General features: G+C 36.5%; 1 protein-coding gene across 2 annotated transcripts in view; it reads right to left on the bottom strand.

Moving 5' to 3' along the window:
- Positions 1-15,666, bottom strand: part of TMEM131 (transmembrane protein 131) — a 238,002-nt gene that overhangs the window by 67,038 nt on the left and 155,298 nt on the right. For both annotated transcript variants that reach the window (XM_042981230.1, XM_042981231.1), the window contains 5 exons: positions 15,318-15,440; positions 9,375-9,455; positions 7,004-7,154; positions 6,843-6,899; positions 5,848-5,909 (listed from right to left, as the gene is read on the bottom strand). In XM_042981230.1, coding sequence (XP_042837164.1) covers positions 5,848-5,909; positions 6,843-6,899; positions 7,004-7,154; positions 9,375-9,455; positions 15,318-15,440 — 474 coding nt within the window. The remainder of the gene's footprint in view (positions 1-5,847; positions 5,910-6,842; positions 6,900-7,003; positions 7,155-9,374; positions 9,456-15,317; positions 15,441-15,666) is intronic.

Below are 15,666 nucleotides of genomic sequence, written 5' to 3'. Positions count from 1 at the left end.
ACTTGTATTAAGCATATTTACACTAACAATCTATTTTAGAATCAGTTACTAACAGTTGCATACTAAAGATAATGGAGAAGTAGAAAAAAATATGGCAAGATTCCCGGGAAAGGCAGCTTGCACATATTCTAAATATAGTTCTAGCCTTTTCTCACGATATTCATACCTAACTAATGTTCAGTAACTCTCAAGTGAGATTCAAAGGCCCAGCACATTCTAAAACTATTTAGAAAAACATTTGAAAAGGAAAATAATCTTCCAGTATGTAACAATTGTATTTCTAACAACGGATACACAAATTTATTAAAGCTCATATCAAGTTTACACTGGTAAAATTAAAGTATATCTGTCATTCTTATTCATCAATTAGTAAGGAAACTTCATGCAAATGTTCCTTTTAAGATATCTCAAAGCAAATTTATTCCATCATTTATACTGCATTAATGTTTTTTAAGTGTTGAGGAAAAACCATATTCTCAAAGTTGCATTACAGACAATCAAAGTCAGACAGGCTTGAACCTGAGTATCTTGTCCATTAACAGGTGAGAACTGTTTATTTTCAGATGCTTGCCTCAGGAGTCCCATATCTAGAAAGATGAAGAAACTGAATTCCTTTAAGGGGAATTAAAAAAAAAAACAACAACCCTCCAGCTTCTGGCAATGCCTAGGTCATCCTAAAGATATTATATATTTGTGAAATGGACAGAGGTGGGACATTTATAAAAATATGTCAGTCTCTAAGTATGGCATATTATGTAGCAAGATACAGGAAAAAACCTTAGGAAGCTCTCTTATAACTCAGTTTCCATGGTAGATGGGTTTGTTTCCTGGCTGATAAGATAAGAAGTCTAAGCTAACATTACCTCTCAAGTGGACCACTGCAATGGACTCCTAACTTCCTGCAGTGAATTCTCCACAAACTAGCTACTATGACCTTTATAACACATTAATTAGATGATGTCTCTCCCTTGCTTAAAATTCTGTAATTTGCTGTTGCACTTATAATAAAATCTAAACACCTCCGAGAGCCCAGAAAACCAGGATCAACCCTCCGGCCCTCCCTTTATGTTCAACCCTCCTTTCTTTCCCAGGACATCCAAAGTTGTTTCTGCCTCAGGCCTTTGCAATCACTGTTCCCTTTGATGGTAATACTTGTCAGCTAGCTTTCTTAGGGGTGCCAACTTCTTACTCTTCATTTATTACCTCAAATGTCAGCTTCTCTGAGACAACCCTGTCTAACCATCTCCCTCCCTCACTTACATTCTATTCTGTTTCTTTCTTTGTTAGAACTTGGTTTGATTTACAATTTTGTTGCATACCTGTCTGTCATCAGTCTCACAGCTAAAAAGTGAGCTCAATAGGGGCAGGAACCTTGGCTATCTGATTTACTGCTATGTTCTCACACACCTCGCACAGAAGCTGGCATATAGTTGACGCCCATTAAACGGAATAATGAATGAGGAAGTAAGAAGAAACTAACAAAACACTGGCAGAGTGTAGGCTCTGGATATTAGGAAAAATACATACATACGTAGCTACAAATGCAGATATACAGACATATATTATAGATTAAAAGATTTTTAGTAGAAATACTGAATATGAAATTAAAATGATATATTTATAAAGACTTAATGGTGTCATTATATACTAATATACCTTCAAGTAACTTTTGAGTTTTTATGGTTGAAGAAGTCACTTTTAAAAAAAGCTGATTCAGGGGCGCCTGGGTGGCTCAGTCGGTTAAGCATCCGACTTCGGCTCAGGTCACGATCTCGCGGTCCCGTGAGTTCGAGCCCCGCGTCGGGCTCTGTGCTGACTGCTCAGAGCCTGGAGCCTGTTTCAGATTCTGTGTCTCCCTCTCTCTTTGACCCTCCCCCGTTCATGCTCTGTCTTTGTCTCAAAAATAAATAAACGTTAAAAAAAAAAATTAAAAAAGCTGATTCATTTCCCTTATTTGGAAAACTAGAACCTGTGTACTTTATAGGACTGTTGAATTGAATAAGGTAATCTATGTAAAGAAACTAGCATAGTGCATAACCCATAGTAACAACAAAAATGTTCACTTATAATGTATCCTAAAACTGCCTCTTTAATTCTGTTATAATTGAACTGAATACAACAGTATTTTTTCATTCATTTTTTTAAAATAATTTTTTAAAATGTTTATTTATTTATTTTTGAGAGAGAGAGACAGACAGACAGACAGACAGACAGACAATGCAAGTGGGGGAGGAGCAGAGAGAGGGAAACGCAGAATTCAAAACAGGCTCCAGGCTGTCAGCAGAGAACCCTACATGGGCTTGATCTCATGAACCATGAGATTGTGACCTGATCTGATATCAAAAGTTGGACATTTAACCAACTGAGCCACCCAGGTGCCTTTCATTCATATTCTTAAGATTGATAATTTCACTTTTAAAGAAAATGTTTACTATAAAAGACATTTGTTTTGGTCCATTCATTGTATGTAAAAAAAAAAAAAATAGAGAAGATTGGGCTATGTAAAGGTACTTTGCCATCAAATCTCTAAATTCTCACATTTGGGGAAGTGACTGCAGGCCTGAAGTCTGCCTGACATGAAAGTTCTCATTAACGACCCTGCTTGGTGCAAGGCATCCTACAGATGGAAGAAACCACTCACGGGCAAACAGCATGGAGAACACACTAAAATAAAAATTATCTGACATCTCAAACTGAGGCAACAGCAGGGTGATCCATCAACAACAGCCAGTGTCTGCCCCACAGGCAAATGAACTGCTGTCCACAGCTAAAGAGGTATCTCTGAACGTGTCACCAAGAAGCTATGCAACCAGATGATTTCTCAGTGGAGAAAACACTTGAGCTTTGGAGAGAAAAAGAACTGGGACGAGTGCTGCCTACATTACCATGTATACAGTACAGGTGCTCTATGTGGTCAATTGGGCTACAAAAGAAATCAGTATCAAAAAGTGCAAAGAAGATAAAAGTAGGCTGGAGCCAAAGCAATCTGAAATATCTAGCAGAAGGAATTACACTCTATTATGGAGGAAAGTCTGATAAATTAACCTCGAGACTTTTGAACAAAAAGAATCACAATTCTTGGTGTAAAGAACGATTTTAAAATGTTAACACAGAGCAGCGATAAGAAGGCCTTTGCATTTCATTGACTGGTAAAACCTAAAATGTGTGTGTATGTGTTTATGGTTGGGGAGGGAAGACTAACAGAGGTTTTCTAATTTTTTAGTTTGCAAATGTGAGGATGATAGTGGCAGGGGAACAAAGGGAGTCTCCTGCTATCTACTATCTACTTGATTCATCAAATAAAAGGATGTTTTAATGGCAAACAAAGAAAAATAGAGAAAATTAATAAAACCATACATTAGTTCTTTGAAAAGATCAACAAAATTGACAAACCTTTAGCTTGACTGACTCAAAATACTTTTCAAATATAGAGAAGACTAAATTAATTATAATCAAGAATGATAAATGGGATGTTACCATCTACTTCACAGGGAAAAAAGAAAAGTATTAGAAGAGAACACTATGAACAGTGGTATGCCATCCAATTAGAACACTGAGATGCAATGAAAACACTCCTAGAAAAGTCATAAGTCACTGAAACCGACCAAGAAGAAATAGAAATCTGAATAGGCCTAAAGAGATTGAATTCTAAAACCTCCCACAAATAAAAGTCCAGGCCCAGTGGACTTCATTGGTGAATTCTACCAAACATTTAAAGAAGAGTTAATGACAATCCTTCACAAATTCTTGCCCCAAAAGGAGAGAATACTTTCCAACTCATTCTATTGGAAACCACGACACTAGCAAAACAGCTATCTACTACCTTTATAAAATAACTGATATTTTAACATCAAACAAAGAAAACAAAGCATATTATTGCAGAACAGTCCTTGTTTAGAAAGGGTGTTTGCATTAACATACATGTAACTCATATTTTTAGAAACATTTATACTGTCCTTATTTTGCTTATTTTTCTATAGATTTGTGAAAATTTCACTATAAAGAGCCAAAACCAATCACTAATCACTTAATATAGCAACAATCACCATTATGTATTTTTTGAAAAGTGTAATTAATTATTGCTATAAATAGGAATTAAAAAGAAATTATACACAGGAACGTTCACTTTAATACTTTCTTATGTAAAAGGTCACTACCGGAGAACATGCTGACAATTTCATTCCATAGAGACTTTGATGACAATCTTTCAAAAAACTGAATTAAAAAAAACAAAGTCACTAAATAAAAAAATGAATATATTTTTGAAAGCAAGCATATAAAAATACATGGACTAAGGGACCTTTGTTGCTATCAAGGAAGAAAAATAACAAAAACAAGGGACATAATGCTGCTGCTCACTGCCTTTGTGTTTTGTTTCAATGGTATCAGGGTGGCCAGGTCAAAAGAGCTGTTCCTTATCACCTGCAGTGGGGTCCCAACCCTTGAGGATCCTTGAGGGGTATAGGTATGTATCACGGCAGACCCAGGCAACTGCTCTCAGCCTGCTCTCAGGCTGCCAAGAGTGGACAGGCAGGAACTCCAAGTGGGACAGTTTCAACCCACTGCATAGTGGGGAAGCATTCTATAAAACCCATTCCCCCAGTTCTTCTACCTAGCAGGAAGAAATACTAGGTCAGACAGCAAGACACCACCCAGAATGTGATCCCACTCATGAGCACAGTCACTGTGCATTAAAATATGGTTACCCCCTTGGGGTGCCTGGGTGGCTCAACTGGTTAAGCGTCTGACTTCAGCTCAGGTCATGATCTCACATTCAGGGAGTTCAAGCCCTGCGTCAGGCCCTGTGCTGACAGCTCAGAGCCTGGAGCCTGCTTCAGATTCTGTGTCTCCCTCTCTCTCTGCCCCTCCCCTGCTCATGCTCTGTCTCTCTCTGTCTCAAAAATAAATAAAAACATTAAAAAAAAATTTAAAATATGGTTACCCAATCTTGCTCCCTCATTTAGGGTTTATAAACTCTTCTCTCTTTGGTCTACTCCACCAGTTGGCAGTAAACTCTGGGTTTGGCCCTGGATGGACAAAGGTCCCTTAAGTCTCATGCCCCTTTGATCTATATCATTTTATCAGAGTTCTCTGAATTTAGGCTTCTGAATCAGCACACATTATAATAAAAATGTACTGCTTTCTTTTTCCATTATTCCCTATGTATGTATCTTGTGGACTTCACCAGAAGGTGAGGTTGTGGGCCAAAGCAAAATCCAGATAGCTCTCTTTTACTTTTTTCCCCTCAAATTGTGTACTGGCATCTCAATTCCACTGTAAGACATAAAAATCACTTGTTCTATGTGCATGTGTGAGGGGAAGAGATGACCTCAGTTTATAGTTTGCTATTTAGTATACTATAATAGCTGCCAGGTGGAAGGGGTACCTTTGACAGATGTTAATAGCATTCTAATGTTACCTACCATATCTCTTTGCTTTATTATTTCCCTTCCCAATTCATCTGAACCTTTTTTCCTTTTCATTTACCCATACCTTAAGTCTAACAACCAAACCTGATGGAATCTTTATAACTTGTTTTTCTTTGCACATGGCATACATCCTAGGGTTTATCAGAATCCACAAGCCTCTTGTATGATTCTGCCTCAACAAGAACCTCAGGAACTTTGATTCAGACTTAGCTTGGGGAAGATCACCTACTTTCCTTCTCATCTTTGAAATTTGGTGGTTAGAGGCAGAACAGGTTTCTCACATCACACTTAGAACCAAAGTGTCATTAGGCCACCAAAGAACAGAATCCTTTAGAGGAAGAGTTTAATTAGTTTTAAGGTGGTCATACGTTTAAAAACAAAGAATATATAAATTAGGAGAAAATAAGTAAAAACTTACTGTTATTGGTACATCTTTTGTTCCTGAATTTAATAAATGAAGGTTTAAAACTTTTGGTAGATCTGTTAAAATTGAAGAGAAGAAATATTTCTTTAACAGAACTGCTTTATGGCAAACTAGAATTTTACCTTATTAGATATCAGACTGAATCTATTCTAGAATGTGAAAAAGAACTATAATCACATTAATAAAAAGAATGTGATTCCACCTAACTCATAAATAGCAATCACCTTACTCACAAGGACACTGTATAAGAACTGTCCCCTCCTAAACAACCAGACCAAAAATCAGAACAAAACATATTTTTTTAGTGAAATTAGACATTATTACTAATCTTTTAGTTCTCTAGGAAAGCATAAGGAAGCAAATTAATAATGTTAAATTATCAGTGTGAAAAATCTAATTTTCAAAAAGGGGTCTCCAATTCTCAACAACCAACTTCTAATTACATATGGTCCATAGAAATCCCAAATTACAAGTATTTCTATTTTTTCCTTAATAAATCCTTTAACTTGAGCATTTTCAATTTTAGAATTTGAATTTTTTCTTTGACCATCTGGGACATAATTTAACATTATGCTATTATAATGCAACTGAGTAATCCATTTCTAAATAAAAATCCAGAAGTAAAGCCCCCCCCCCTTTTATTTACTGTTAAAAAGAGGAGTAAGCATAACTGAATAGGTGAGAACTTGGATTTAAAAACTCAGAAACTACTTTGTGCCTTAATATTCCCTTAAGTTATCTTATGACCTTGCTTTCCCACCTGGTAAGCAATGGTAGCCCTCAAAGGAATGGGGTATTAACCTGTGAGGGCTTGAAGTTCCCCAAAGAAGGTTTCTATAAGATCATGCAACCCACTGACAAGTAATTTCAAAGCTGAGCTACAAAGGAGTTAAAAGTAGAGCCATTCAGCACTGAACAGAGGCATTTTTGTTTTTTAAAGACTTATAAAAATACTGTCTTCCCTCCCCCCCCCCCTTTTTTTTTTTTACCTTGTGTTCGTAGTGTACCAAAATCTAGCATTTCAGTTGAGGAATAAATTCCAGGAGCTTGGAAGACAGAAAAGTAAACCATTAGATTTTTCTTTGCCCAAAGTTAAGATGTATTGAATACAAAACAAATGCATTTACTGTTCCTCTGGTTTTCTACTAACCTGTTGTAACTTCTACCTCCACAGGAAGGATGATAAATTCTGTGCTGTCTGAAGCATTTGTCTTTATTCTGATGAAGGCGGTGTGATTATCTGCTTCCCTGGATGAAAAACTGGCTCTCATCACTCCCTTGGTTTCATAAGGAGGAATTTCCTGACAAGTTAACAGACCATAATGTAGCACAGCTTTTGTGATGGTGCAAAAGCCACCATAGTTTTTTGAAGAAAACAACATTGACTGAGGATGCATTATTATTTTATATACCTACTAAGAAAAAAAAAAACAACACACTGCCATTTAAATGGATATATTCTATGGATTGTAACACATACTCCAACGTGAAGAATATTACAATGTGAAAGAAGCCCATCTTAGAACTGAGGAAGCATGATATGTAAAATTGAGCCAAGTGAAAGAAATAAAATTTTCAGTTGCAAAATTATCATTAAAAGATAGAATTAATCTATAAAACCAGTTATCTTTTAGTGTGATGCTTGGACATATAATTCAGTACTAAAATTCTCCACCAAATAGAGATGTCAGCATTGGAGGGAAATCCTTTTCTAGAAATCTACAGGATCTCTTTAAATAATAATCAAGAGAGCTTGGACTCTCTCTGTCCTTTCATTTAAAACCTAACACAACAAAGCTTCTCAGGCAAATCCACAGTTGACCAACTGCTTTCAATAAGTCTCTTAGCAAGGAAGATGGAAAAATTTTCAGGCCTGTAATGAGAGAACACTGACAAATACACTAGAGGGAAGATTTATTGGGGCAAAAAAAAATTTTTTTTTGAGATGGATTTCTTTTCCTGGTTTTACAACAATCTGGCTTGCTTGGGACCATCAGAATTTCTCTGCACATACCTTCTGGCATATTTAAGGAAATCCCTGTGTTTTAGAATTTATTATTCATCTCACTTACCTCTATTCTCTTAACTTTTTAGCCTCAAAGTAGGAAAGAAGTGATTGGAACCCTCCTGGGGCCACAAGAGATGCACCATCCACTTCCCCATCTCTAGGGAGCTGACTTGGTCTCTGGGTTTTTCTTATGTACACTGAAATGGGCTGAGGGTGAGGTCAAGGCCAATTGACTTTTATTTTTACTCTACGTTTGTAGGAAGAAGAATAACTTTATCTTTTCTTGCAGCCACTGGGATTATTAAAACATTATGCCATCTCTGCTACCATTCATTACAGTTCTTAACTAATTAGAAATATGAATTCTCTTATGTTTATTAGATACCAATTATATTTCACAGTAAATTCTTAGCTCTTCTACGTAGAATTATAATACAAACTTAATAGCTTATAGTTAATTCTCTGAAGCATTGTTTTATATACTACTTCTCTCAAAGGCTTTTCAAACAATAACGTAATTTCAAGATAAAACATTTTTGTGAAAGGATATAAATGAACCATCCATTACATATTCCTATTTGCCAGTGTGTTTCTATATCTGGGGAGTTAACCAAATCCTGACAAATTTGTTTCTAATTGCTCAAGTGAACATCCTAAAAATGTCCCTTCTGCATCCCTTCCTTGGTTGAGACTGGTCAGAAGATAGAACAAGAGGCTACGTGTGTTTAACAGAGCAATTAATAAATAAATCTGATCTTCAGAACTCATTCATAGTGGTAAAGTCCGTTGTCTTCAATTATGGATAAACAATGATTAGAGTGCCCTCAGTATAAGAACTGTGTTTACTGTGCCTTTCCCCTCTTTGATTAAAGCTTGGCAAACAACATTTAAAGAAAAACTCCTAAGGCAGGAAACTTCACAAATCAGGTAGCTGCTACACATTCATTGATTAATATTTGCTGGTATTCTCTAAGAAACAGGGGTTCTCTAAGCATTGACACAAACTAGTGTTAGTCAATAATATTAAAGGTGGATGTAGATCACCTAAGAATTTAAAATTTTCTATGTCGTCACAAGGGCTTGACTACATTCCCTCCGAAAACGTCATCTCTATCAACAATAAGTCTGAAAGTTCAATTCTCTACCTCAAACATATAATGGATCCTTCCCAGAGGTTTTTTGTTTTTTTTTTTTTAAATCTTAGTATAAAAAGCACATTATAAATTGTTAGAGTCAGAGACAACTTTACCAATATAACTCCGTGGATAGTTGAAATCTCTTCCTTTCTACACAGTGGGTTAAAGCTCCCACCAATTTTGTTCACTGCTTTTTCCAAAAATTACTTATACTTTTCTCTCCCTGTATCATCCAATTTTCAAGAATATCTGATGTAAATTTAATATTAAGATATAATTAAGGGGGAGTCACCTACATTTATTCATGTGATAGGAAGTTAAACTATTTTCTGGTATATTTGAGCAAGTAATCGAGAGAGAAATATGGCAGCACTCACCCACAGTTTTCTGGTGCCTCCTTGTTGACCTGTTGGGAGTTCTAGGTGAAGATCTCCTCCACTAGAGTACATTTCTACAACCTGTGATGAAAGGGGACATGATGGTTAAGCTCAAAATCATATTCTCAACGCAAGTGATTTGCCGTTATATAGAAATAAGTCTGACATCCTATGTCTTAGAAAAATTTAAAAATGTTTATAGATATAAAAGTAGGATAAATCTCATGTCTTATCACTGGAGTCAGTGCTTCAGATGTGTGAGCACTGATGATTTTTTTTTTTTTTTTACATTTATTTATTTTTGAAATACAGAGAGACAGAGTGCAAGTGGGGGAGTGGAAGAGAGACAGAGGGAGACACAGAATCCGAAGCAGGCTCCAGGCTCAGAGCTGTCAGCACAGAGCCCGATGCAGGGCTCAAACTCATTAACTATGAGATCATGACCCAAGCTGAAGCTAGATGCTTAACCAACTGAGCCATCCAGGCTCCCCAATGGTGATTAATTTTAATTAAAACAAGGTAAATTTAAAACATTAAAGTTAGAAACAGTATAGTTATTTCAGACACTGGATTAAAGAAAATCTATCCATAGACCACTTTTTATTTTCAAAGGAAAAATAGTTTATGGAAATTATCAAATTTTAGAAATAAATTTTGTATTTCTTGTAGTTACACAAATGCTTCTTTATTCACACATTTGTAACAAGCTTTAGCAGATCTAATAACCACTATAATTGTGAAATAGTGAAGAATATGTTATTCTGAGATATATGTAACATTTTTAAAGCACTATGACAATATCTGGTTTCTCTTGGTGGCAAAACCATAGGAACCATTAATAATACCTCTGTGGCTTGTATCTATACTCATGATTTTTAAAAACCATTTTGCTGAGGTATAACTGATATACAATAAACAACACATATTTCAACTGTACAACTTGATAAATTCTGACATACATATACAGGCGTGAAGCTACCACTGCAATTAAGACATTAAATATACCCATTATCTCCAAATTTTCTTCATGTCCCTTGCAATCTACCTGTCTCTCTCTGTCCCCCTATATCCTTAAGCAACCAATGAGCTGAGCTCAGCCACTCTAGATTAATTTGTATTTTCTAGAGCTTTATATAAATGGAATCATACAAGTATATACTCTTGTATCAAGCTGCTTTAACTTGGTGTAATTATTTTGAGATTCATCATGTTGTTGTATGTATTAATAGTTCATTTCTTTTATTTTTATATATGTAATTTATTGTCAAATTGGTTTCCATACAACACCCTGTGCTCATCCCAACCGGTGCCCTCCAATGCCCATCAACCCACTTTCCCCTCTCCCCCACCCTCCATCAACCCTCAGTTTGTTCTCAGTTTTTAAGAGTCTCTTATGGTTTGCTTCCTTCCCTCTCTGTAACTTTTTTTTCCCCCCTTCCCCTCCCCACTAGTCTTCTGTTAAGTTTCTCAGGATCCACATATGAGTGAAAACATATGGTATCTGTCTTTCTTTGCCTGACTTATTTCACTTAGCATAACACTCTCCAGTTCCTAAATGTCCATCAACTGACGAATGGATAAAGAAGATGTGGTTTATATATACAATGGAATATTACTTGGCAATGAGAAAGAATGAAATCTGGCCATTTGTAGCAACGTGGATGGAACTGGAGAGTTCATTTCTTTTCAATTTTATGGCTATGCCACAATTATTGATCCATTCACCTACTGATGGACATGTGGGTTGTTTCCAGTTTTTGGTCATTATGGATAAAGGTGCTATGAACACTGCATTGTATAAGTCTTTGTGTGAACATCTGCTTTCTTTTCTCTTGGGTAAATACCTGGGGATAGAATGGGTCATATGGCAGGAGACTTTCCTTTTTTCTTTTTAATTTTTAAAAATGTTTATTTTTGAGAGAGAGAGAGACACAGCATTAGCGGGCAAAGGGCAGAGAGAGATGGAGACACAGAATCCGAAGCAGGCTCTAGGCTCTGAGCTGTCAGCACTAGAGCCCAATGGAGGGCTCAAACTCACAAACAGCGAGATCATGACCTGAGCCAAGTTGGACGCTTAACCAACTGAGCCACCCAGGTCCTCCATTGGAGACTTTCCTTTCAAGGCAGGTAACCCTATCTCTTAAAAAGAAATAATATATTTAATTAAATTCAAATGTGGAGTGAAGTAAAAGAATGGGTGGAAAACCTTCACTTGTTTTATCACGTAAGTCCTTCAGGAATACATAAGAAAGGAGAATGCAGGAAAAACAGCAATGCTTTAGTATGAACTTAAAGGTTTTGCGTGTTATGTTGTTAGAGTAATGCATTTAGCAAAAACTAACGAGCTAAGATTTTCTAAGTATTATTACCTGCCTTTTGATTTAGTACAGTGTTCCCCTATGGTCCCAGTTGTATTGACAGTAATACCATCTTTTTTTTTTTTTTTTTTTTTAATGTTTGTTTATTTTTGAGAGAGAGTGAAAGCATGTGAGCAGGGAAGGGGCAGAGAGAGGGAGACAAAGATCCAAAGCAGGCTCTGTGCTAGCAGTGGAGAACCTGATGCGGGGCTTGAACTCATGAACTGTGAGATCATGACCTGAGCCAAAGTTGGACACTTAACTGACAGAGACACTCAGGTACCCCAATAGTAATACCATCTTAACTGATGGAGTGACTGTAGAATCTTTTCTGAAAAAAACCAGACGACATCACATATTATTCATTTCAACTTCCAAGGTATTAAGAAAACAAGCCTAACAATGTGTGGAAACAGAAGATTAAAGGGTAGACTACTGATTATCGGGAAAGGAATAAGGAAATGGGTACAGAAAAAGACTACATTATAAAATTCAAAGGAAAGATCACATTAAAATTAGGAATGTGACATATCACTGATTTTAAGTCCAGTGCTATTTATTCTAATTTAATAAAGTGTAGAAAAAAAATGAAGGCAAAATATAGAGAATATAGTTCGTGTAAAAAAATTTTTTTTTGCGAAGAGTGTTTATTTTTGTGTGTCCACATATATGTGTACAAGTGTCCTGAATGAGGTCTGATCTGGTGCACCAAGATCATATGAGTAGTATCTATGAGGAGGGGCTGGGACTGGAGCTGAGCTAACACAACAGTTACCAGATACCTGGAGTTATTTACATTTAAAATTACAGAAATAAAAGAAAATAAATGTTCAGTTTCTTAGCCACCCCTAGCCACAAATTCAACTGCTCATTAGCCACGTGTGGCTAGTGGCTGCTGGACAGAGCAGATACAGACACACCACCGAAGAAAGTTCTAGTGGACAGCACTGGATTAAAAAAGTAGAAGTTCAAGGGGAGTTTTGCTTTACATGTTTGAGTTGTTAACATTTTTTTTTTTCAGTGAGAACATACTAATGGGTCTGTGTTTTATACAAAATAAACAAATCACATACAATTTCCTGTTTACAGTATTTTCTTAAATTTAAGGATAAGACTAATGGCACAGTATAACCTATTGTAGAACCATCAGGTTAAGAGTGCCTTCCAGATAAATCATCTATACTTGTGAGGCACTGGGGTGGCTCAGCTGGTTAAGCATCCAACTTTAGCTCAGGTTCATGATATTTTCGAATTCCTAAGTTCAAGCCCCACATCGGGCTCTGTGCTGACAGTGTGGAGCCTGCTTCAGATCCTTTGTTTCCCTCTCTCTCTGCCCCTTCCCTGCCTGTGTGCTCTCTCTCTCTCTCCTCTCAAAAATAAATAAACATTAAAAAAAATAATCTATACTTTTTCTAAGAGGACAGCTTTGGTTTTTCCATTTGCTCTCCTGCATGCTGGTGAAAAGTCCAGTGTGGCATACATTCTTGAATTAAAATACTATAACTAGAAAAAGCCTAGATGAACATCAACAACAACAAAAATAAGTTGACCAAAAACAGTCAAGGAAAGAAAGCAGCAGGAATTTATTTATGAGGTTTCTATATAATTTCTGATAAAAGTTTGCCAAAACAGAGAAAATACATTATTATCTAAATTTAGCAAAAGGATAAGAGACTGTTAAAAACTGAGAACAAACTGAGGGTTGATGGGGGGTGGGAGGGAGGGCAGGGTGGGTGATGGGTATTGAGGAGGGCACCTTTTGGGATGAGCACTGGGTGTTATATGGAAACCAATTTGACAGTAAATTTCATGTATTAAAAAAAAAAAAAAAAAAAAGAAATTGTGGTTTATATACACAATGGAGTACTACGTGGCAATGAGAAAGAATGAAATATGGCCCTTTGTAGCAACATGGATGGAACTGGAGAGTGTGATGCTAAGTGAAATAAGCCATACAGAGAAAGACAGGTACCATATGGTTTCACTCTTATGTGGATCCTGAGAAACTCAACAGAAACCAATGGGGGAGGGGAAGGAAAAAAAAAAAGAGGTTAGAGTGGGAGAGAGCCAAAGCATAAGAGACTGTTAAAAACTGAGAACAAACTGAGGGTTGATGGGGGGTGGGAGGGAGGGGAGGGTGGGTGATGGGTATTGAGGAGGGCACCTTTTGGGATGAGCACTGGGTGTTGTATGGAAACCAATTTGACAATAAACTTCATATATTGAAAAAAAAATAAATTTAGCAAAAGGATATAAATGATCGAGTGATGAAGAGGAAATACAAATACTTTTCACTTGTAAAAACAGGACACAAGAGACTTTTCTTCTCTTGTAATGAAAATATCTAGCTAAAAATAATTCAAATTTGGGTAGAGTATTTTTATTAGTAGTTATGCTCACCTAATTGTTAGCCAAACGTTGGGAAGAAACCTCTTTTTTGCTACCTTAGCATATAATTTCACAATTCAGGCTCTAAAAATCTCATTTTTTTCTCTTCTACATTTTCTTTTTCATTGTTCATGAACATTTCTACTGGGGGTTCTGGGATGACAAGAATCAGTTTGGTTGTCAAAGCTCTGTAGCTTATTACAATATGTAGTATTTTCCCTCCTCCTGTTATGTTCAAGCTGCTGTTAAGGCCTGCAGTACTGGTCCTAAAGAACTTTGGGGAGGCTGGGTGTGGATATTATAAACTATTCCAGAAAGCATCCACATCTCCTTTCAACCAGACAACGCAACTAGAACCTACAGTGGCAGCAAATGTCACATAGTTGGAAGTCTCTTGGGATGTACGGTGGGGATTTTAGGAAACACATAAAGGAGTGACACTTGCCACTCTGACTATAAAAGAGACCAGGAACTAGTGAGGAGAGATGTCAAATTTGAAAACAATCAGTACCTAACAGATTGAGCGAAATTAGGAGTTGGATTATCTCATCTCATCTCATCTCATCTTTAGAGAGAGCAGGGGAGGGGTGCAGAGAAAGAGAAAGAGAGAGACAGAGAGGGAGAGAATCTTAAGCAGACTCCATGCTCAGCGTGGAGCCCAATACTAGGCTCAATCCCATGACCTTGGGTTCGTCGCCTGGGTGGAAATTGAGAGTAGGATGCTCAGCTGACTGAGCCACCCAGGCATCCCAGGAGTTGGACTTTTTAAACAAAAAATAAGTTTGCTTTTAATCGTGATTCTATATTTACCCTTCCTCAGACTTTAACTTCCAGGCTGCCATCACCCAAAACTTATTACCAAAAATAAGTATGAACTGTTTTAAAAATTTACGTTACATCAGAAAAGCAATGGCCTTGTGTAGTTGAAAACTCTTAAGTTAAATGCAGACCTGCTAAACTGTAACACCAGAGAAACCACAGTTGTTTAAAAAGTGGTTCCAAAAAGTCAATACCTGGACTATTGTAATCGAAAATTCTGACCACAGCAAGATGCATTAAAAGAATAACCACTCTTTGATACATCTATAAAATCCCATTATTTTAAATAGTCTTGCAAACTGTAACAAACTGAGATTTCATGGTAAGCATTAATTTCCACCAAAATGTAACTCATTCAATATCATCAACATAAACTCACCTGTAAAGGCTCACTGTGAGGATTGTGTATATTTATTATAGGTGAGAAACTGCTATTCACAGGGACTCTGGCCCCAAGGAATGGCCTCAGTCGATATGGATTTGGAACTCCAACACCAAACACCTATTTTAAAGGAGAAAAAAAATGCAATCTGGGTTAAACTCCAACACCAAATACCTATTTTAAAGGAGAAAAAAATGCAATCTGGGTTGCTTTCATAACTAACATTTTTATAGTTATAACTGATCTAGGGAAAACTGATGTGTCTTCTTTAGATGGAAAAATCTTGACTACCTTTAAAAAGAATACACATGTGGTTTCTATCCTTGATTTGGCTATATATTTGATT

This window comes from Panthera tigris, chromosome A3 (assembly GCF_018350195.1).
Source record: "Panthera tigris isolate Pti1 chromosome A3, P.tigris_Pti1_mat1.1, whole genome shotgun sequence".
NCBI lineage: Eukaryota > Metazoa > Chordata > Mammalia > Carnivora > Felidae > Panthera > Panthera tigris.
The sequence above is the reverse complement of the archived record's forward strand: the minus strand, read 5'-3'. Positions and strand labels throughout refer to the sequence as shown.